The 23,285-nt window shown below is 38.3% G+C and overlaps 1 protein-coding gene across 1 annotated transcript in view; it reads left to right on the top strand.

Annotated features, from left to right (window-relative positions):
* Positions 1-4,672: 4,672 nt before the first annotated feature.
* The window catches only part of LOC124595732 (vesicle transport protein SFT2B), a 66,538-nt gene continuing 47,925 nt past the window's right edge, over positions 4,673-23,285 (top strand). Inside the window, exon 1 of the mRNA XM_047134610.1 lies at positions 4,673-5,124. Coding sequence (XP_046990566.1) covers positions 5,053-5,124 — 72 coding nt within the window. The 5' untranslated portion in view covers positions 4,673-5,052. The remainder of the gene's footprint in view (positions 5,125-23,285) is intronic.

Raw genomic sequence — 23,285 nt, 5'->3', positions numbered from 1 at the left:
ATACTTATTGAATAGGTCTTCACACTTTCAATACTTAGCAGAAATTCTGAAAAAAGTAAATTCTTTTATTACTGTATCACCTCTATGGTGAATTAAGAGGTACTGATTGGTTTCGTTGAACATTTAATAGAATCCTTTATTTTACCTGCTATTGGTAAAGAGCCATTCCAAGTTCGGTACATTACAATCTCTCGCATTTTTCATGAGGTTTGTTATTCTGTACACTAATATTTCTTCTTCTAAATGGTAAATATTGCATTCAGACATTGTCGGTATTAAAGGTAATTCATGAAATAAATTATATTTAAACCAGAAAATTAAAGGTTCCACATGACACGTGAAAAGTACCTTGTTACACACATGTATGTACAGATTCCAAAATGTCTGTGAATTTGAGTTACAAACTTTTTAAAATAGAAATATGAAGATCACAATACTTTGGGTCTGCAATAAGTCAAACGTAAAATACTTTAGTTCCCTATGGGAAACTTTGTTCTTTACGTGGCTCGTGCAACTGCTTTCACTCTTAATGGAAAACTAAATGGTTTATGTTAAAGTTAACTTGCAAAAAGTGTAACCATTTTTACATAATTTCTGTGAAGTAAGATTCCTTAATGTTAATTCCTTCCTTTGTCATTGTAACTTTATAATTTCAGTCCCATATGGGACATATGACCTAAAAAAAAAAAAAAAAAAAAAGAAATTCTTTTATTACTATGACCAAACAAAAACTTTTTAACATGTAGTACACAGTTCAAATCAGCAAAAAGTGTAACTGTATAATTAAGGTAAATGTTGATGAAAATTAGGCATGTAACATGAATACTGAAATTTCCTAATCCGCAACTTGTGGTCGTGTGATAGCGTTCTCGCTTCCCGTGCCCGGGTTCGGTTCCCGGCGGGGTCAGGGATTTTCTCTGCCTCGTGATGACTGGGTGTTGTGTGATGTCCTTAGGTTTGTTAGGTTTAAGTAGTTCTAAGTTCTAGGGGACTAATGACCATAGATGTTAAGTCCCATAGTGCTCAGAGCCATTTGAACCATTTTTTGAAATTTCCTAGATTTCCAAGTGTAACTGTAATCACTGTATTCAGTACTTTATAGTGCTAGAAAGATAATTCTATATGATTATTTGCATTCTCTTCCCCTCCCCCCTCCCTCAACACAGGAAAATATAATAGAAAGACCTCCTAGCAAAATAAAGACAGAATTAAGAAAATTAGGTTTTGCCTGAATCAGGCCCCCTTATTCTAGAATGGATCTAAAGTAATAAGAATGCTTACGATCAATTGGAACATTATGTTCATTCTAAGAAGTATTAAAACAAGAATTAAGAGAGTAACAATTTTATTGCTCTTATGTTGCAGAGTATCTACAAACATTACTGTTTGAAACATAGGGCCACTGCATACTCCATTAGATCACACCCATTCTGTGATTAAACTGCTTCAAGTTAACATAGTTATTGAGGGAAATATTTTCTCACGCTGAAAGCTATCTGTCAAATAAGTCTCAGAACTTTTTTTTTTCATGGACAAAATAGTTTTAAAAAATCTGTGAAAATGTCACACCCATCTGCATGAAATGTCCCAATACATAATCTTCTCCAATTTGAGCACTATACATGATTAAACAATATGAGTTTATTTAACTTCTGCCTTATACATGATTTGTTGTTTAAAATTTTCTCAGCGGGCTTTTTTTTCCATATGTTTTTAAGCATGTGCAGGAGTACAGGGATGCAGTCTTACAAACAAGTTGAGTCTGATGTAAATCCTCAATCCCAATTTCATAATGGTAATCATGACCAGGAGCAGGAAATGGGTAATCTACGAATTTAATTTTAACACAATGCAAAATCTTGGCCTGTATATATTTCTGTCGCATATCCCCAGCAATCACAAACATCTGAAACAGTTTCTTTGTATTCTACAACAGAGTACACACAGTCACTTGTTTTAAACAGCTTTCCCCAGATAACAAAATTTACAAATGCATTTTTATTGGCCATATTGGGAAAAGCATAGAGATAAATACATTCTAATGCAGATTTAACATTTATTGCATGGAGCAGCAATGGAACACCAATGATTTTTAAGCTTTTGATATAATTGTCAGTGTCTGAAAATACCAAGCCAATAAGATTTGTTGTCAAGTCTCAGGGGGCTCTTATACCCGTTACCTAATGGATTTCTAGAGTTCAGTATACCAAAAATCCTATCAATATATACAAAAATTCTACTGTTGCTTCACTTCCTTTAAAATTTGGATCACAAACCCTCCTCAAAAACTCTATACTATCTGCCACACTAGAACTCAAAGTCTGTGCAGCTAATGAAACATTCATTTTTCTATTTACACTACTTATATGTTGTCCTGATAGTTTGTTGCAAATGTCATACCTTCTTTTTGTTGTACCTTGTTCAATTGCTCAATGAAATGCCATCTAATAATGCCAGTTGGAGACTCAATAGCAGATACTTCTGCTAGAGCATTTCTGGCAAACTTAATCATATGGCACATGTCCAAGTACACTGAACATTGTATTTTTCCACAGGATGAGGAAAGTAGATTTTAAAATCACCCTTGTAAAAATTTAAAGTACAGCCAAGTGAACATAAAGTGCTTATATTTACCTTACAGCCATCACATGTAACACACCAAACCCTAATGCCAGAACCATGCAGCCTCTCTAAAGCAGATTTTATCAGTATGACCTGATTATTTGCCTGTACACTGTTGATAAAGAAATATGCAATCAGGCATTTATATTTGCCTTTAATAGAGACAAGCATGAAAACCAGAGCCTCAGATGGCTCTATTACTTCTTTTACTGGGGCACTTCCCCACCGAAGTCTAAAAAACCTGTGTACTGCTTAGTTCCTTGGTCCCAAACTACTTGCTTCCTAATTGCAACACTGTCTACAATTAGACATGAATCGCCGAACTGGTCCCTTACAATGTACTTAAAAACATCTTTTAAGAAGTCAGGTTCACAGTCTACACTTGCCACCCATTTTGAAATCAATGGGGCAGAGGCATTAATTTTTTCAGGTATTCATATGCTGCTGGTGAATAAAAGTACACAGTCATCGCAAACATTTTCACATTTGTTGTGTATCTATTACCCTTTGATTAGAGAGAGTTGTTCACTAAATTGCACACTAATTCCACTTGTGTTCCTTTCTGATGATTGAGGAAGTTATGTAACTTCTCAGGAAGATGCCCCTTCTCCTTCAATGAACTTATGTCATCCACGGAAAACACTTTCTTCTTCGAATTTTTTCACAGACACGCTTCAGTTTACGTTTTAATTCGTGCACAATGTCTGAGAAAAAAAAATGCAAGTTTCGGTCGCCTTGTCTTCCATTTATACTTTCGACTGTATACCACAATCAATTACTGAAGAACCAACTGCACTCTAAATAAGGAAATAATTTCGTTATATACGATTGAAATAACTCAAGGTTTGATGAAAAAATATTATAAGAAAACGTTGGGGGTGTGAAAACATCCTTATACTAACGTTTTCGACACAATTCGCAGCTTCTGCATTGGATAAGTGGGACATGCTTTCCACGGAAGAATTCTCATTGACAACATTCTCCACGCAATCAGTAGTGTCTGCAATGGGCAAATCGAGCACGGATTCCATGACAGAACGCTAAAAACAAAAATATGGACCTGTATTACAACATTGCTTAGACCCATGTAGCGTACGAAATAAATTCACAAAAGTAAAAAGCGCACACACAGCAAGGAAAGTAATTAGCTGCCTCAAATGCAGAATCATCGTTGTCACTCAAAATCCTAACAACATGTCGTCGTGGCTGTTTATTTGGTGCATCAAATGTGTCGGAAACTGATGGCACTGCTTCGGGTTTGAAACGTTTCTTCCACGTTCCAGGGCTCACTACGTAATTATCTTGTCGGAAACGGTTTCCGCAAAGAAAACTGCAAGACGTAGGATTAAAATCTTTCTGCTTCACGGAAGTAATCCACGTCTTTAGTAGCTCTGGGTGCTTTAGAGGAAACCTGTTCAAAAACATCGAATTAGCAAACGCACTAAGTCTGTATTTTTATCGTATTGTATCGGTAGTCGTATTACCTGTGAAATGGTAAGTCACTCTCCTTACTCCATCGCTTCGTACAATTGAAAGCGGAACAAGAAATCACCATTTCGATAATCCGTAATTCCTTATACACCGTACAGACCGAGAGAAACTTCTTGCCAAATTCGAATATGGCGGGCAATACAGACGACAGTAATCAGCTGGTAGAGCCATCTATCGGTAGGTCCGGTAGTTGAGCATCCCTCATTTCGCTAGCTTTAGACGCCTGTCCACCTTGACAGACGCGAAGCGAAGCTAATTCCAAACAAATGATAAAGTGTTCCAGTACTACGATTGCAACTCTAAATGATTAACCCCTTTACAAATGTGATGAAACTGTACTTTTATACATTTTGTTCTATTACATCCATATCCCATGCTGTCATTGACTTTTCATTCTTTTTCCATATCTAGAAGGACCAAAAAACGAATGAAATTACATTTTCTGACATGCCTATTCGTTAACACTTTGAACATCAACCACATCACGACGTCAACATGTATCAGGAGAGAAAATCCAGGCTAAATCATTTTTCTCGAATTAGTTGACGGTCCAGTTTTATAACATGGTCACAAAGGAAGTGTTTCGATACAAGCGTCGCTCAGAGTTTTGTACATGTATCTGCATCTCTACACTATAATCTCCAGCAGCGCATAATTGAAAAATGATGTCTGTGGAATTTGGCAACAAAATCGTTGTTTTTAACGATGAGGCATCGAGAAGAAGTTTTGGAAGTAAGAAGTAGGCATTCTTTGGTTGTGTTTGCATGTGACACTTGTTGCTGAGATTGGCAAAGCTGTTCTGCAGAACTGTCAAAATCTGAACCTACACATTGTATAGCTGCAGCGTATTGACAAGTTAACGTAAAAGACTGAAAGGGAAGAACGACCACTAGTACTAAATCTTCGCGTCGTATATAAGCTTCTGTGGTTTGCTCAGTGATGGATAAACTTCGAAGAGCCTTAAGTGGGAACGATGCCCAGCCGGAAGAAGAAAGCGGCATTATGCCACAGGTGATTGTTGTGATTCACATTACATACACATGTTTTGATGACACATTTTTGAATATTGTTACATTTTCGTGTCCGGCATGTAATTACGGTAAGGAAGCATTAATGATTACATGAAATTCAAAACGTACAGTGCGGATTGTTGTGTGATGGTCGTAAGTAAGCGTAATGCTGCACCCAGAGATTTGGCACCTAGAACGAAATTAGTTATAGCCTAAATACTGTTGTAAGAGAAAGGTAAACACATCTTCCAGACTTAAAGGATATGCCCCTTTTTAATGTCTGTTATCCCAAGCAACAACGGAGAATTAATTTCCCTTACATTAGAACTTTCACAATTTTATTGCCATCGCTGCCGTCCTCTCATTTCATCCCTTTGAGCTCTCAGTTGTAGGCTCAAGATTCTTGTGGCACCAACTTATGTGCCACATCTCTTAACTGAATGAAGTGTAATAATAAAATCTATCAATAGGAATTTGTGTTGGCCTACCGTGTAAGATTACAAAGTATATAGAATTACTTGTGCTCTGGAGCATTTAGATCTGCATTCTTCTGGTTTAAAACTTAAGCAGCATAGTAGACCATATCGTCAGAATTGAATAAAAATGTTTGAATCAGAAGGTAACATTGAAAACAAATTTTAAAAGAATGTTGCATTACATTGTACCTGTATATTTCTCTGCTAAAGCTACATTCCATATTTAGGTATAGGCTATGATGGGCAGATTACTACCGAGCAAATTAAGCTATAGCACTTAAGGTAGATAATTAGTCACTTCTTGCTACAGGAGCATCACTATTTGAATAAAATTACCAAATTTATAATTTTTTAGCTGTATGGTCCTTCATAATTTGTACATGAACAGATTTCGACTTTTCATAAATCTAAATATTCTTTTGTAACTCATCATCATACTTTGTGTTATTCAGGCAAAGATCTTGAGTTAATATTTAAGCAGTGAAGAGCATTAAAGTTAAAGAACAAGAAAGCAGTTTATATTGTGACTCATGTTACAAATTTGGGACATCCTATTGCTAATGTACAATTTAGGTCAAAAGTGTTGTCAAACTATTAAGAGTATGGATCTGGTTTTTATCACAGAAAATGCAAATTAGGTTGGTATTCAAATGACATAGTTACAGATTTCTAAAAAAATGTGTGACATAGTTACAGATTTCTAAAAAAAAGTATACCTTGTAAAATATTGTAATATATTGAAAAAAGTGTGTGACTCATGTTACTTGATACTTATTGTTGGAGAAAGTTTTTCCTGCGAGCAGGGGGGAAAAAAAGACATTATTTACCTAATAAGATAAACTTAACATTAAAATTTCATTTTTAAGCACTGTGGAAAATTATAAGAGCATGACATCTGGGGAAATAAACCATAAATTCAATTAAAATTCAGAGTATTGAAAATATCCTCCTGCATGGATGACATCAGGTGGATTTATTTGCTTTATAATTTTGTCCTGTGTGTACAGTATTTCATCACTCTTTGCTTGCTTTTTCCAGTAGTGACCAGCGCTCTCCATTGCGCTGATCAGATAAATTTCACATACCTCTCCAGCATAGAATTTACTATCATATTCTTCTTTGTACCAGTCTACAATTTCTACACTTTCTTTGGTCTCTTCAGTATGATGATATGCAGAAGGGAAATTCTTTGACAGCATATATGTTTATAGTACTCCTTTCTCATAGTGAATGCAGTGAATGCTTTTTATGTTTGATATTGATCATGTTAAAGAAAGTATTTGAGCCAGATCAAGTTTCACACGTATTTCTTCAAATTGATCAGTAGACATATGGAAAAAGCTGCATAGTTGTGGTACTTGCACCTGCCTGAGCAAAAGGTGATGCATCACCTCCTATGAATTTTTGCCTTTTTACTGCATTCCACACTTGCCATTTCGCAACTGCACCTATTCTATCTACAGTTCCTTTTCCGTGAGGTGTAGTAAAAAAGTTAAAATAGATTTCCACATTACGAAATGATCGAAGTTGAGGTACATCAGCAGTAATGTATTTGTTTTTAAATTGTGAGGTAGGTCCATCTGACCATATTGAAATTACCTTCACATTTTCAGGTATTGTTGACACTACCTTGTTAATATATGCAATCACAGTATCCTGGGAATGGGTTAAGTTGTCTGAAACAGCAACAGTTCGGTGAGGAGAACCTGAATGACACAGTGAAAATACTAACTTGTTCTTCTGCCCAATGTGCACTTTGCACCTCATCTTGATAAACATAATTGTAATTTTCAGCAAAATCAATATGTGGCAATGCAAACTCCTTAGAATCTCGACTTGGAACCATTTCCTTTTGCTGATAATAAAATGCAGACTGACCTCTCTTTGTATAGCAATGAAGAAGAAACTGAGGAATTGTGGAAATTGTGTATTTCGCTTTATCAACTTAGTCTTTGTCTTTGATTTTAATTATTTTAGAGCCATCTTCTTCCATCTCCGGAACATACCGTGATAAATTCATAATTTACAGCTCGTCAGTTTTATAGGCTTTGTTGAGACCTCTACAATTCTGATATGTCTTACATTCAATTCTGCCAACAAAACTCACTGGGTGCTGGCATATGATATTTGATACAAATGTGTTGCTGAAAGCTGGAATATTATCATGTTTCGTATGAAGGCTGCTGATGGCATTAATTAATGCACAAACATATGTTATGAGGTAGTTTGCTGCTTAACTGAAGATGTGGTGGCCATATTTCTGCGAGCTTAGCTTTCCCTATTTGAAATTCAGGGTGTTCCTGTTTTAATACCTCATACGTTTCCATGATGGACATGACTAAGTGATGAATACGAACTGTCTTCTTCTTGGCATAACCCGTATCGCTTCAGGCAGGGGGATTACCTTCATAGTCTCGGATGTTACTGAATTTAGTGTATGTTAAAATTCAGGAGTAAGTAAGAAACACGTATTTTTTTGTTTTCTCCACAAAAATTCCTGCCCCGGGATACAGGCTTCCAAAGATGACACTGCAAACACCATTTGAAAGAAGATAAGAATTTCAGAAAAATTTTAAGAGTGCTGTGTCTCTGTAACAGTTCTAGATATTTTGTTAGAGTTTTTATTTGAAGGATAATTGCTTTATGATTAAAATGGTATCCTCTGTTTGGACTACTATCATAGTTCTTTTACTGTTGCCTTTTGAATTTTTTTTTTTTTTTTTTTTTTTTTTTTTTTTTTTTTTTTAATAATTTACAGAAGGTTTTTTTTTCCGAAAAATGCGAATCCAGGAAAACTAGATTTTTTTTCTGTTGATTAGTACCGTGTAGTGCTATATTCCTGGTAAAGGACAGCTTCCACTTTTAAGTTGGACAGGTTTCATTGAAAAAATAATTTTTTTTTTTAACTTTCAAGGATAATGTATGTCTTCACTGAAGTTGTTTCTTACTAATTTCTTTGTTATGATGTTTATTTCTGTTGCAGTTATCTTATCACTTTTTTTGTTGCAATTATCTTTTTTTTTTTACTTTTTTTGTTGGAGTTATTTCTTTCCACTTTCATTGTTGTGATATTTCTGACACTTTGTTGTAGTTTCTTTGTTGTGGTTATTCATTGCAAGTTTCTGTATTGCAGTTGGTCAGTTCTAATTTGTTTGCTGAAGAAGCTGCTTCTTCTTCTTCTTCCTTTTTTTTTTTTTTTTTTTTTTGCCAGGTGACACAGTTGCAGTGCGTTTTGTGAAAAGGACTGTTTGAAATGTCTTCTGACTGGGGCCACAGGAGAGTGAAGTGTGCTGACTATTTGCATGTCCACAAAATAGTGATATACAACACTTTATTCAGGTTGAGAATAAATGTTCTCATTTGAAGACTCTGTTTCAAAGTAAAGAGGTTTCCACTGACGTCTTTTTGTGTTCTAAATGTTTTGACAGAATAACAACAATGATAGTATCTGAACAAGGTGAAGCCTCCCAAGGTGCAGATGATGCAGATTTTGCATCAATAGAGGAAGAATTAAATACCCTGAATCAGTCAACTACAGAGGTAGGTGTTACTCCTGTTAAGAAACTGTAGTAAGTGAATTCAAGTGATAAGTTCTATGCATCAAGAAAGCACAGAGAAATTACTAAAGCTATGGATGAATACACTACAGCAAAACTGGCCACACTCTTCAAATTAGAAATTCTATCTTCAGAAGAAAATGCACATCTTGCCAGGCATTTTTTACAAATATCAGTTCAGCTGTTGAATATTGTGATCCTACAGTGAAAAGGTGCAAGTTTTAACCATTATTCCAAGAGTCATTTTCAAAGAAAACAATTGTGAACCACATGTCATCAGTACCAATGTACTTGGTAGACAAATCAAGAAATGCGAGGTCTGTAAAAAGAGTCTTTGGAAGACCAAATCCCTATTATGGTCATCCTGTAGAAGTAGGTAAAGTTCAAATAGTACATTCATTTTCTCTGGAAGATAAATAGGACTGTTCTCGCCAGAGTGCCAACAAAAAAGGCACTATAACTGTAACAGTTGAAGGTCAAAAAGTTGTGAAAGTCAAGAGGTACATAACTTGCAGTATCAAAGAAATTTCTGCAATTTGTAAGAGCAACTATACAAATTCACATATTGGAAGAAATTTTATGCATTACAACCTAAGTGGGTAGTTTCACACACACCTAGAGGTCTCTCTCTCTCTCTCTCTCTCTCTCTCTCTCTCTCTCTCTGTGTGTGTGTGTGTGTGTGTGTGTGTGTGTGTGTGTGTGTGTGTGTGTGTGTGTGTGTGTGTGTATACTGCGCGAATTTTGAACTTTGTGTGGTAACTTTGGAGAACTTACTGGAGCACGTGACATATAATTGAAGTAACGAACAGGTTTCAATTTTTACATGAGTGACATATTTTCAAAACAAGACCACAAGTGTTACAGTTATAAGTGATGACACAGGACATGACTCAGAACATGCTTTGCTAGCAATGTGCAAAATTCTTAAACTGCAAACAGAGGCAGAGAAGATCATCATTATTACTGATGGTGCTCCTGGTTATTTTGAAAATTGTTACCAACTGTTTGAATTGAGTAAGTTACTTGTGCCAACTGACTTGGTATACAGTGCTACTGGTCATGAGAAGGGGCCTTGTGATGGTGTAGGAGGCCTGCCGAAGCACCATACTAGAAAACATAATCTTTCCAGACCAAATACAGCTGTGATTCAGTATGCTGAGGATTTTACAATAGTTGTGAAATCTTACACATCCATAGCCCTCATTCTTTTGCCCAAAGAGGAAATCAAAGAATTCTGTGAGCAGAAAAATAAGAATGGTCCAAAAAAACTAGTCCTGCGAAAGGAAATCAGAAGACCCATTTTTGGACTCAGTGATGGGCGAACTCATATTGCACGGACTTTAAAGAGCAAGAATGAAGAAATTTTGTTCATTTGGCCAACACCTCAGCAGGATAATATTCAGATTAACAACCTGAGAAGGGGGATGTTGTGGTGTATGTGTATGAATGACTGTGACTGGTGGATTGCAGAAATTATAGATGCCCTTTATGAGTTAAACAAAATTTTAGTGAACTCTGTGTTACCACATTGACCAGCTGCAAGATATAGGTTTCCAGCTGAAGGACAGCAACAACGCCATCAGTACTCACTTCCTGTTCACAATGTTTTGAAGATTGTAAGTGCTCCAGTTCCTATTGGTTCAACAGGAAGGCATCACTCCATATCAAAGGAAGATACTGAAGCAGTGGAACACATTTTCATTCCATTGACTGGCTAATTTCAGTACAAATCAGAGTGCACAGAAGTTATATAAATTCCACATACATTTTGGAACCATTTAAAATGCTTGAAAAATGAGTCTCTTACTCATCCTTCAAAACTAAAATTATGTTAAATAACGCAAGATTTTGATTTTTATGAGCCTGTTATGTGATGATGTAGTAATAAAATAGGTTTTATAGGTGTCGAAAATTTCAAATGTTTATAAAACCTGTTCAACCTAAAAGTGGAAGCTCTCCTTTTCAGGGAATGTAGAACTATATGGTATTAATCAACAGGAGAGAAAAACATTTTAGGGATTGATGTTTTTGAAAAAAAAATTTCCATAAATTATAAAAAAGTTCAGAATGTTATAGTAAAAGAATTTTGACAGATAAGTCCTAATGGAAGATTTCTGTGTAATCATAAAACACTCATCTTTCAGACAAAAAAATCTAGAACTGTTCCAGAGATACAGCATTTAAAAAAGTTTTCCAAAATCCACAGAAATTTTTTTGGAGAAAACAAAAAATTGTGTGTTCCTTACTTAGTCCTTCATTTTAACATACGCTAAATTCAATAACATCTGAGACTATGAAGGTAAGATCATTTCTTAGCCTGCTTGAATTGATACGGACTATGCCTCAGATCATTATTTTCTCCAATCACTATTGTGTCCTTCCTGTCTGGTGACTGATGACTAATGTCGTCACAATAGTAGAAACCAGTTTCCAAGTGTCTAGCTTCACAAGTAAGGCCTCTATTTTGTGGACTGCTGCCATGACTGGGTATTTCTGACTTTCCATCTGATGGGTTACCATACAAGCCCCTGAACAACTATGACTTCAGGCAGTGGTGAAGATGGCAAGAAACAATTGGCTCAAACCGTGGCTTTACTTGGAGCACTAATACATTGACAAAACAACTTTACTAGGCTGTTGATCTTGCCTCTTACATTGCCTATGTTTTATAACTCTCTCCTTAGTTTCAGCTCTTCTTTCTTCTAACAACAGTTATTCCTTATGTTGACCCAACTGTAGGAACTTTAGTTTCTGCTGCTGTTGACTTTTTCTAGTTTTTCGTGATGCTGCTTCTCAAATTCTTCATATTTTCCTCCACACTCTAACTTTTCCCTTCTCCTTTTCTATCTGCTGCTGTTACGGGCATCCTCTTTTTTTTTAACCTTAAAAACATATAGCTGTGACTCAAGTTACATGACTCGCGTTACAAATTTAATTTTCTGTTTTTACAGGTTTGGTTGAAATTGGGAAATTTTTAATAGTGATATTAGTTACACATTCACACAAAGAAGTAAATTACTGAACAAGATAAAGTTAGCTCCTATATTCCTGTTGATATAAAATCTTAATTACATGAAAGTGACTCATGTTACATGAAAGTTTAAGCTGTTGTATTATATTATTTATCCTAACCTATAATTTACATTCTTCAATTTTATACTGTTTATATAATACATTAGGGTATGCAACTATAATATAAATAATGATATACTAATTATTATCTGCCAATTAATTAAAATGAAGGTCCAAAATCTTAATTAATTCACACTCTTATCACATGAAAAACACATGGCCTTATAAAAATGCTTACAAATTATGGAGGGAAAGTAGTAAACCGTTGTTGCCATACAATAAAAGTCCAGTCTTTTCAAACAATGTATAAAATGTACCAAATTTTAAATTTTAAAAAGTCAAAAATGTGTCCTACTTTACACAGAATATCCCAGATACAAACCACAGAAAAGTTAAAATGATTGAAGAAGGTGAAAGAACATAGGTAAAGTGAGAGAAGGGGGACAAACAAGATGGAAGAATGTGGTGAACCGCGAAGGGGATATGAGAAAGAAATGAACCAGAAATAATGGCAGTTCAGAAGTAAATTTTCATTATTAAAAGGCCTCTTTGTATGTAGCCTGTTGATGCTAGAGGAGGAGTTGTTTGGAATGGTGTTCCCATTTTATCTTAAATTTAAGCTTACACAGCAACTTGGGGACGGTGAAATCTGTCAGGCATCTGAAAAGTGGTATTCTTTGTTTCTTAGGGATCCATGCAAGAGAATTGTTTGGCCAGATAAGGAATTGCTTACCTAGTTATAGAACTGCATTTTGCACACAACTTCAATAAGTGTTTCATTTCTGCAGATCTCATAGTGACGTACAAGAACTAAATCAAGGGGACGGGGATGGTGTAACAAATATCAAAAAGATAATGAAGAGCTTGCATAGTCATTTAGATAAAATATCCTTGCTCATAACAACATTAAAACTCCCAACACTGCTTGAGCATTGAACTGCAGGCCCACACTACTGTATGGTGAGAACTTGGAGCCATACGGCTATACACTGTATAAAATGCTAGCTTTATGGACACACGACGACATTCTTTTGGGAAGAAATTTATGGAGAAATGCAGCCAACATACATTGCAGTACAAGTGTTTGCTTACAAGACAGTTTGATTAGGTTTGGGAAACATGCAGTTTCGTATTGATTGGTTGACTTCAATGGAGGAAAGGAATATCTGAAAGACTGAATATAAAAGCTGAATACTGTATGTACTTACTTGCTTCAGTATCTAAATGTGTTTCAGAGAAGCAGATTTGTCAGCACAATTTTTACTAATTGAAGGGGGTCTTTGGTCAAACTGGTTCTCAGTTTCCTCCGTGAAAGTGGTTTCTATACTCAGTTTTAAGGTTTTTAATCTCACTCTGGTGTTGGGGTAGGGAAGCTGTGTTTGGAGATTCCTGATTCGCCTCCCTGGCCAAGATCCTCTTTTCTTTCCCTTTTACTCTGTTTTTATCACTTTTTAGAACTGGTTAGTCACCTTTTCCCACATAGATTTCTACATTCTAGCGGTTGAACGCTTTTAAATAGCAGGTGGTCTTGCCTCTACTGCTTCAGAGGTGGGATATTTCCTGCCTCTAGCATAGCCTTGGGGTTGCTCTCTTGCTGACTTCCATTATTATGTTTTTACCATTGACGACACGACTGCACTTTTACGTTTTTTTAGCCTTTTCCCTTTTATCGTTCTGACTTTTCTGAGATGTCAAACTGTCTGAATGGACCACATTTGAAACAAGGGACTGATCACCTTGCTGTTTGGTCCCTTCAACCCCAATCAACCAACCAACCAACGAATTGAAGGGGGCATAAAAAATATCCCAAAAAGTTCATCTGCCATTATGAACAGCAAAGAAACAGCCCCTCCTCATCACCAGCAAGAATACAGGAATACGGTGCTGTTCAGATTATGATTTGAATTGGTGTTATAACCAAGTAGTGTATCTGTGATGACAAAAGCAGCGCTGCTTGAAAAATGTGGATGAATAAGAAAAAAATTATATATATTATACCATACCACACTTGCATTTTATGGTAAAATATGTGCAGGCTTGGGTACAGGTGATATAGACATTGAAGTCTGCCTAGAGAAACCAGCAGCACTCTCTGCCAAACTATCAATCGTGCACATCTCAGCAAAAAAGTGGGAGCAAGACAAACTAAAGATTGGAAGAATAACGTCTATTTTACAGTAGAAATGAAAGAGAGTAGCAATTTGCTGATTAAACGAAGAAGGATTGCTGTGTAGTTGTACAGGAAAAAAACTTCTCGAAGTTTCAGCTATAGACTATCTGCTGAGAAACTTGCAGCCTTTTTAGGTGATGACGAGGTTGGTTTGAGACCCCCAAGTGACAAACTGCCACTTGGGGCGCCTTGTTGAGAGGGGCACTAGAGGTGGCAAAGTGCAAGGTTTGTATGCAGTGTGTATCACAATTAGTGGCGAAAACTGACACAGGTAGAAAGTGTGAAAGGAAACACGGGGGATGCCAAATGGCCAAATGATAAGTTGCTCGTCTGCAAAAATTTAGTTGAACTGGTCCTGGGTGTTGAAGATAAAAAGGTGCTGTGTAATATGTTGTTGTGGTCTTCAGTCCTGAGACTGGTTTGATGCAGCTCTCCATGCTACTCTATCCTGTGCAAGCTTTTTCATCTTCCAGTACCTACTGCAACCTACATCCTTCTGAATCGGCTTAGTGTATTCATCTCTAGGTCTCTGTCTACGATTTTTACCCTCCACACTGCCCTCCAATACTAAATTGGTGATCCCTTGATGCCTCAGAACATGTCCTACCAACCGATCCCTTCTTCTGGTCAAGTTGTGCCACAAACTTCTCTTCTCCCCAATCCTATTCAATACTTCCTCATTAGTTATGTGATCTACCCATCTAATCTTCAGCATTCTTCTGTAGCACCACATTTCGAAAGCTTCTATTCTCTTCTTGTCCAAACTATTTATCGTCCATGTTTCACTTCCATACATGGCTACACTCCATACAAATACTTTCAGAAATGACTTCCTGACACTTAAATCAATACTGGATGTTAACAAATTTCTCTTCTTCAGAAACACTTTCCTTGCCATTGCCAGTCTACATTTTATATCCTCTCTACTTCGACCATCATCAGTTATTTTGCTCCCCAAATAGCAAAACTCCTTTACTACTTTAAGTGTCTCATTTCCTAATCTAATTCCCTCAGCATCACCCGATTTAATTTGACTACATTCCATTATCCTTGTTTTGCTTTTGTTGATGTTCATCTTATATCCTCCTTTCAAGACACTGTCCATTCCATTCAACTGCTCTTCCAAGTCCTTTGCTGTCTCTGACAGAATTACAATGTCATCGGCGAACCTCAAAGTTTTTATTTCTTCTCCATGAATTTTAATACCTACTCCGAATTTTTCTTTTGTTTCCTTTACTGCTTGGGCAATATACAGATTGAACAACATCGGGGAGAGGCTACAACCCTGTCTTACTCCTTTCCCAACCACTGCTTCCCTTTCATGCCCCTCGACTCTTATAACTGCCACCTGGTTTCTGTACAAATTGTAAATAGCCTTTCGCTCCCTGTATTTTACCCCTGCCACCTTTAGAATTTGAAAGAGAGTATTCCAGTCAACATTGTCAAAAGCTTTCTCTAAGTCTACAAATGCTAGAAACGTAGGTTTGCCTTTCCTTAATCTTTCTTCTAAGATAAGTCTTAGGGTCAGTATTGCCTCACGTGTTCCAGTGTTTCTACGGAATCCAAACTGATCTTCCCCGAGGTTGGCTTCTACTAGTTTTTCCATTCGTCTGTAAAGAATTCGTGTTAGTATTTTGCAGCTGTGACTTATTAAACTGATAGTTCGGTAATTTTCACATCTGTCAACACCTGCTTTCTTTGGGATTGGAATTATTATATTCTTCTTGAAGTCTGAGGGTATTTCGCCTGTTTCATATATCTTGCTCACCAGATGGTAGAGTTTTGTCAGGACTGGCTCTCCCAAGGCCGTCAGTAGTTCCAATGGAATGTTGTCTACTCCGGGGGCCTTGTTTCGACTCAGGTCTTTCAGTGCTCTGTCAAACTCTTCACGCAGTATCATATCTCCCATTTAATCTTCATCTACATCCTCTTCCATTTCCATAATATTGTCCTCAAGTACATCGCCCTTGTATAGACCCTCTATATACTCCTTCCGCCTTTCTGCTTTCCCTTCTTTGCTTAGAACTGGGTTTCCATCTGCGCTCTTTGTATTCATACAAGTGGTTCTCTTTTCTCCAAAGGTCTCTTTCATTTTCCTGTAGGCAGTATCTATCTTACCCCTAGTGAGATAGGCCTCTACACCCTTACATTTGTCCTCTAGCCATCCCTGCTTAGCCATTTTGCACTTCCTGTCGATCTCATTTTTTAGATGTTTGTATTCCTTTTTGCTTGCTTCATTTACTGCATTTTTATATTTCTCCTTTCATCAATTAAATTCAATATTTCTTCTGTTACCCAAGGATTTCTACTAGCCCTCGTCTTTTTACCTACTTGATCCTCTGCTGCCTTCGCTACTTCATCCCTCAAAGCTACCCATTCTTCTTCTACTGTATTTCTTTCCCCCATTCCTGTCAATTGTTCCCTTATGCTCTCCCTGAAACTCTGTACAACCTCTGGTTCTTTCGGTTTATCCAGGTCCCATCTCCTTAAATTCCCACCTTTTTGCAGTTTCTTTAGTTTTAGTCTACAGGTCATAACCAATAGATTGTGGTCAGAGTCCATATCTGCCCCTGGAAATGTCTTACAATTTAAAACCTGGTTCCTAAATCTCTGTCTTACCATTATACACTCCTGGAAATTGAAATAAGAACACCGTGAAGTCATTGTCCCAGGAAGGGGAAACTTTATTGACACATTCCTGGGGTCAGATACATCACATGATCACACTGACAGAACCACAGGCACATAGACACAGGCAACAGAGCATGCACAATGTCGGCACTAGTACAGTGTATATCCACCTTTCGCAGCAATGCAGGCTGCTATTCTCCCATGGAGACGATCGTAGAGATGCTGGATGTAGTCCTGTGGAACGGCTTGCCATGCCATTTCCACCTGGCGCCTCAGTTGGACCAGCATTCGTGCTGGACGTGCAGACCGCGTGAGACGACGCTTCATCCAGTCCCAAACATGCTCAATGGGGGACAGATCCGGAGATCTTGCTGGCCAGGGTAGTTGACTTACACCTTCTAGAGCACGTTGGGTGGCACGGGATACATGCGGACGTGCATTGTCCTGTTGGAACAGCAAGTTCCCTTGCCGGTCGAGGAATGGTAGAACGATGGGTTCGATGACGGTTTGGATGTACCGTGCACTATTCAGTGTCCCCTCGACGATCACCAGTGGTGTACAGCCAGTGTAGGAGATCGCTCCCCACACCATGATGCCGGGTGTTGGCCCTGTGTGCCTCGGTCGTATGCAGTCCTGATTGTGGCGCTCACCTGCACGGCGCCAAACACGCATACGACCATCATTGGCACCAAGGCAGAAGCGACTCTCATCGCTGAAGACGACACGTCTCCATTCGTCCCTCCATTCACGCCTGTCGCGACACCACTGGAGGCGGGCTGCACGATGTTGGGGCGTGAGCGGAAGACGGCCTAACGGTGTGCGGGACCGTAGCCCAACTTCATGGAGACGGTTGCGAATGGTCCTTGCCTATACCCCAGGAGCAACAGTGTCCCTAATTTGCTGGGAAGTGGCGGTGCGGTCCCCTACGGCACTGCGTAGGATCCTACGGTCTTGGCGTGCATCCGTGCGTCGCTGCGGTCCGGTCCCAGGTCGACGGGCACGTGCACCTTCCGCCGACCACTGGCGACAACATCGATGTACTGTGGAGACCTCACGCCCCACGTGTTGAGCAATTCGGCGGTACGTCCACCCGGCCTCCCGCATGCCCACTATACGCCCTCGCTCAAAGTCCGTCAACTGCACATACGGTTCACGTCCACGCTGTCGCAGCATGCTACCAGTGTTAAAGACTGCGATGGAGCTCCGTATGCCACGGCAAACTGGCTGACACTGACGGCGGCGGTGCACAAATGCTGCGCAGCTAGCGCCATTCGACGGCCAACACCGCGGTTCCTGGTGTGTCCGCTGTGCCGTGCGTGTGATCATTGCTTGTACAGCCCTCTCGCAGTGTCCGGAGCAAGTATGGTGGGTCTGACACACCGGTGTCAATGTGTTCTTTTTTCCATTTCCAGGAGTGTATAATCTATCTGATACCTTTTAGTATCTCCAGGGTTCTTCCATGTATACAACCTTCTTTCATGATTCTTAAACCAAGTGTTAGTTATGATTATGTTGTGCTCTGTGCAAAATTCTACCAGGCGGCTTTCTCTTTCATTTCTTAGCCCCAATCCATATTCACCTACTATGTTTCCTTCTCTCCCTTTTCCTACACTCGAATTCCAGTCACCCATGACTATTAAATTTTCGGCCCCCCCGCCCCCCATGAACCATGGACCTTGCCATTGGTGGGGAGGCTTGCGTGCCTCAGCGATACAGATAGCCGTACCGTAGGTGCATTCACAACGGAGGGGTATCTGTTGAGAGGCCAGACAAACGTGTGGTTCCTGAAGAGGGGCAGCAGCCTTTTCAGTAGTTGCAAGGGCAACAGTCTGGATGATTGACTGATCTGGCCTTGTAACAATAACCAAAACGGCCTTGCTGTGCTGGTACTGCGAACGGCTGAAAGCCAGGGGAAACTACAGCCATAATTTTTCCCGAGGGCATGCAGCTTTACTGCTGTGTAATAAAGGAGAGCAAAAATGACTGCAGTAAATATCTCTTCACTCTATAAATTATTTCAGTCACAGTTAAAGTTCTGTTGTGTGGAATGCAATCAGTGGAACTTCAGGGAAATGCTAGAGGTATCACTTTAATGATTCAGTGAGGAATGGTTATCTTCATACTAGCCCAGGAGACATTAGAGTACCATTTATAAATCCCCAGCTCTGATTCCTTAAAGAAGGGATCTCCCAAGTCTGACTAGTTTAAAAATGGGTTAATGTGTTAAATATTTGGCATTTAGCATTTAAGTGACCAAATTTAGGAAAGGTTTGAGATTGTTTAAAGTTTATTGGAAGTTGCTAAGTGCTCTCATTACCAGACACTGGATGAGTACGATGGGTATAGTCTCGGTAATTTGTCCTCCATTTTAAGCAGAAGCTAGTTTCCCATGCATCTCAATATTTGACACCGTATCTCTTGAACTATGTGCCGTATAACGATAGAATTTCATAGGTATGTTCAGTGATACATGTGGATACTGTCTGCAGAGTATATTGTGAATAGAATTAGAAATAAAGAACAACAGTGGGAATGTAGTAGGCAATAATATTTCTTCCTTTTGTCATTTTGCGAGGATTATCAGTGAGAAAAAGTTTCATATAGATTTGAAATTGTGTGTAAAGTTTGTTGAAAATCATTAAGCGATCTCATTTTCAAATATTGGATGAATATTTGTGTGGGTAAATTATGGGCTAAAGTGCACTTGCAATTTTGGTGCCTTTTCTGTTGTTTGCTGCTGTCAGCAGATTGTTTCTGTTGGTCACAGCCAATCACATGATTTTGCACAGTCATCAGTGAGAGTCGTTGAATTTAATGGCTTGTTTCAGTGGAAGATATGATTTGATTACTTTCGTTTTTGACAAGCAGAGTGGAAAATTGAGGGTTATTGATGTGGCTGTATTGGGTTGTAAGCTTAGTTACTGGTTTTTGAATTTGTTTCTTGTATGGTATGTTTCTCAGATTATGATAGGGTTTCCTGGGATATTGTTTCATATTCCAATGCTATAGTTTGGTTGTTCATTGGCGAAACCAACAAATGCAAAGGTAAGAAAACTGGTTATGGCGATATACTGATCTGTAGCATAGCCTGAGATATTTAGGTTAGGATGAAATGTTAGTTTGGTTGTGAGTTGTCAAAGCCAAGAAATGTGGCTGAAAGAAAACTGGGCTATTGTGGCACGTTGATCTGTAGTGTAACCAATGATCTTTTCAAAATGTCCCGATTTCTGAGGTGAGGTGATGGGTAGAAGGAACATAAAGTACAGTTTAAATTTTATGGAATAGTCTGTTTTATATGACAGCATTCTGCACAATATATTCCATTACGCCACCATGTAATTTAATGCTCAGCATCATGATAATGTTTACTGAGCACTATTTTCTCACCTGTTCTGCCATCTTGTCTCTCATTGTTTTAATGATTCGTCATTATCACTTCCCATCATTCGCTGTGCAAACATTTACCAGCTGCAGCACACAACGGAAAAGCTGCCAACACCATAAGAACACTTTTGCCAGTTTGTGTGCCATGAGTTACACTGCCTCAAAACATGTATACAGTTTCTAACTATAATATTTGTCATATTGTTTTAAACCTGTTACATAAGGTTATATCTCTTAATGAATAGATTATGTCAGCATTTTAAATTTGGTCAATAATTACATGAAATATTGAAAATCAAACTTTTGTTGCCCCTGTAAGCCATTAGATAGGCAACCTGCGACTGGGGCTGGCTGATTGTGCACTGCGTTAGTCATTTAATAACATAGATGTTGTAGCATTTCACTCAAAGTAGTGCTATCTTTTGGCTTACCCTGAATTAATCCAGATAGGAGCAGTTGGGACCATAGTTCCATTAATAATTAAGTTTGTAACTACCTTTCATCGTGTGGACCTTATGTTGCCAGCAACAGATTACAGCAATATCAATTATCATGATACAGCCCCTCATAGGGGACACTAAAGAGATAGTCCTCAGGCTCATTCCTCCCTGAAGCCTTTCAAGGGGTGATAACATGAGCATTTCAAATTTAGTCACATGTGGTACATGGATACCTTTCTATCTCAGTGTTAAAACTACCAAAGAGCAATGTCTTAACTCTCTCCACTTTTTACAAATTCAAGTTTGAAGGCTCACAGGTGTATATCCTGTCATTAGTCAGGCACTAAATGCTGTATTTTCAGAGGTCTGCTTACTAATGTGTCAACCTACAGACCTCAGATTTTTTTTGCATGCCATGTACATCAGCCACTAAGTTAATATAATGTATAAAAAGCCAAATACATCATTCAGATTTTTTTTTATGAAAAATATTGAAACCTGCACTTTTTCCATGCTGTGCTTTAAATTCATAATTCTTTTAAAAAACATAACTTTGTACAGGGAAACATTACAGACCTCTGTTTATGTGCTTTAATTATTTAGTCCTAGTATTAAGTATAAACAATTATGAAAAGTATTCCACATTGCAATTAATAGTTCATGCCTTCACTTCAAGATGGTGCCGTTGGGGGGGGGGGGGGGGGAGTTAAATTTTGCCCCGTTCAAAGGCGGGTAGGGTATGTTGACCATTGAATCGGAAGTTCCCCGCTTCCCATGTAATATTTACGTACCTGGTAGAGAAGAAAATTGAGAGTCACGTTATTCATTGGCAAAGAATAAAATGAAAACGCCGTTTACACATACCGTTCACGTACAACACTACAGGAAATTGGCAAATAAAATCCATGTATATTCCTGGAAGAATTCTCCAAAATAGGAGGCTGTTCATAAATTAAGTGTACTGTGACCATAATGATCAGTGGTTTTTTGAGGTTTAGCAGTACTGAATGGTAGAGGTGGATTCCCTGACCATAGCAAGCATTGCAGGACTACGGTAGTACAAAGGGCATTCAAAAAGTTTTGCACAATCATCTCTAATTTTTTTTATTTTTTGCAGGAGGAGACTGAATATTTTTTGGTGAACGTACTTGGAACATTCAGCTATAAGTTGGTATATAAAAGTATTTTCTTTTATTTACAGGTGAGTCGTAATGGACCGTGAAGTAGATGTCAGGTTGCGACAATGGTCTGTGATGGAGTTGCTCTTGAAGACCGACAATGACTCTGCCACATCAATTCACAGGAAGTTGCTCCCTGTTTATGGGGGTACACAGTAGACAGAAGCAGTATCCAGCGGTGGTTGCAGAGGTTTAAAGAGGGTGATTCCTCTCTACTGGACAATCCACGATGTGGTAGACCATCGACGGCAGTGAGTGATGTGTGACGACACAACAGCTTGCTGAAAGACGCGTTTGTCATTGGGTAGTGTGGTATCATTGGTACAGTCCCACATCTGTCATTTTGGATGATTTGATCAATGGTCTCTTTATTCACATCACTCACTGCCGTCGATGGTCTACCGCATCGTGGATTGTCCAGTAGAGGGAAATCACCTTCTTTAAAACCCTGCAACCACCTTTGGATACTGCTTCAATCTACTGTGTCCTCCCATAAACAGGGAGTAACTTTCTGTGAAACGATGTGGCAGAGTCATCGCCAGTCTTGAAGAGCAACTCCATCACAGACTGTTGTCACAACCTGACATCTGCTTCACAGTCCATTATAACTCACCTATAAATAAAAGAAAATACTTTTATATATCAACTTATAGTTAAATGTTCCAAGTTTGTTCACAAAAAAATTCAGTCTCCTCCTGCAAAAAAAATAAAAAAATAAACGACTGTGCAAAACTTTTTGAACGCCCATTGTATATATAGTCACGCTGTAGCATCCAGTAGCATGAAAGATGTCAATGAGAAATCCTGCCACGTGTAGTGATTTGCATCGTACAGACAGAAGGAATAACACCTACCGGAATTTTTTCATGAATCATAATGGCTTAAGGCTAAGGTGTTACGAACAGAAAGTGTGTGTTTAAGTAGTGTAAGAAGTTCAGTAGAGGGTGAACAAATTTTTGACAGAGGAGGTGAAAGTCCTTTGATTTTGACTGATGAATTGGGGAAAAAAATCAAGGAAACTGTTTGTGAAAACTGTTGATGAAGGTGTTAAAATTTCTGCAGTGTCTCCAAAACTCTCGTATGAGACACTCATCGAAATGCTAGGACATCAGAAACTGTGTGCAAGATGGATCGCAAAACAGCTGACAGAGAAGCTCAAGAAAAATGGGGTCTGTAGTGCCCACGAGTTTTCTTGAGCTACTTGAATTAGAAGGTGAGTTGGAAGGGGAGTATTTCTGAGCTCTACTGTGACTG

The sequence above is a fragment of the Schistocerca americana genome, chromosome 1 (genome assembly GCF_021461395.2).
Source record: "Schistocerca americana isolate TAMUIC-IGC-003095 chromosome 1, iqSchAmer2.1, whole genome shotgun sequence".
Taxonomy (NCBI): Eukaryota; Metazoa; Arthropoda; class Insecta; order Orthoptera; family Acrididae; genus Schistocerca; species Schistocerca americana.
This window is presented reverse-complemented; position numbering and strand designations above follow the sequence as displayed.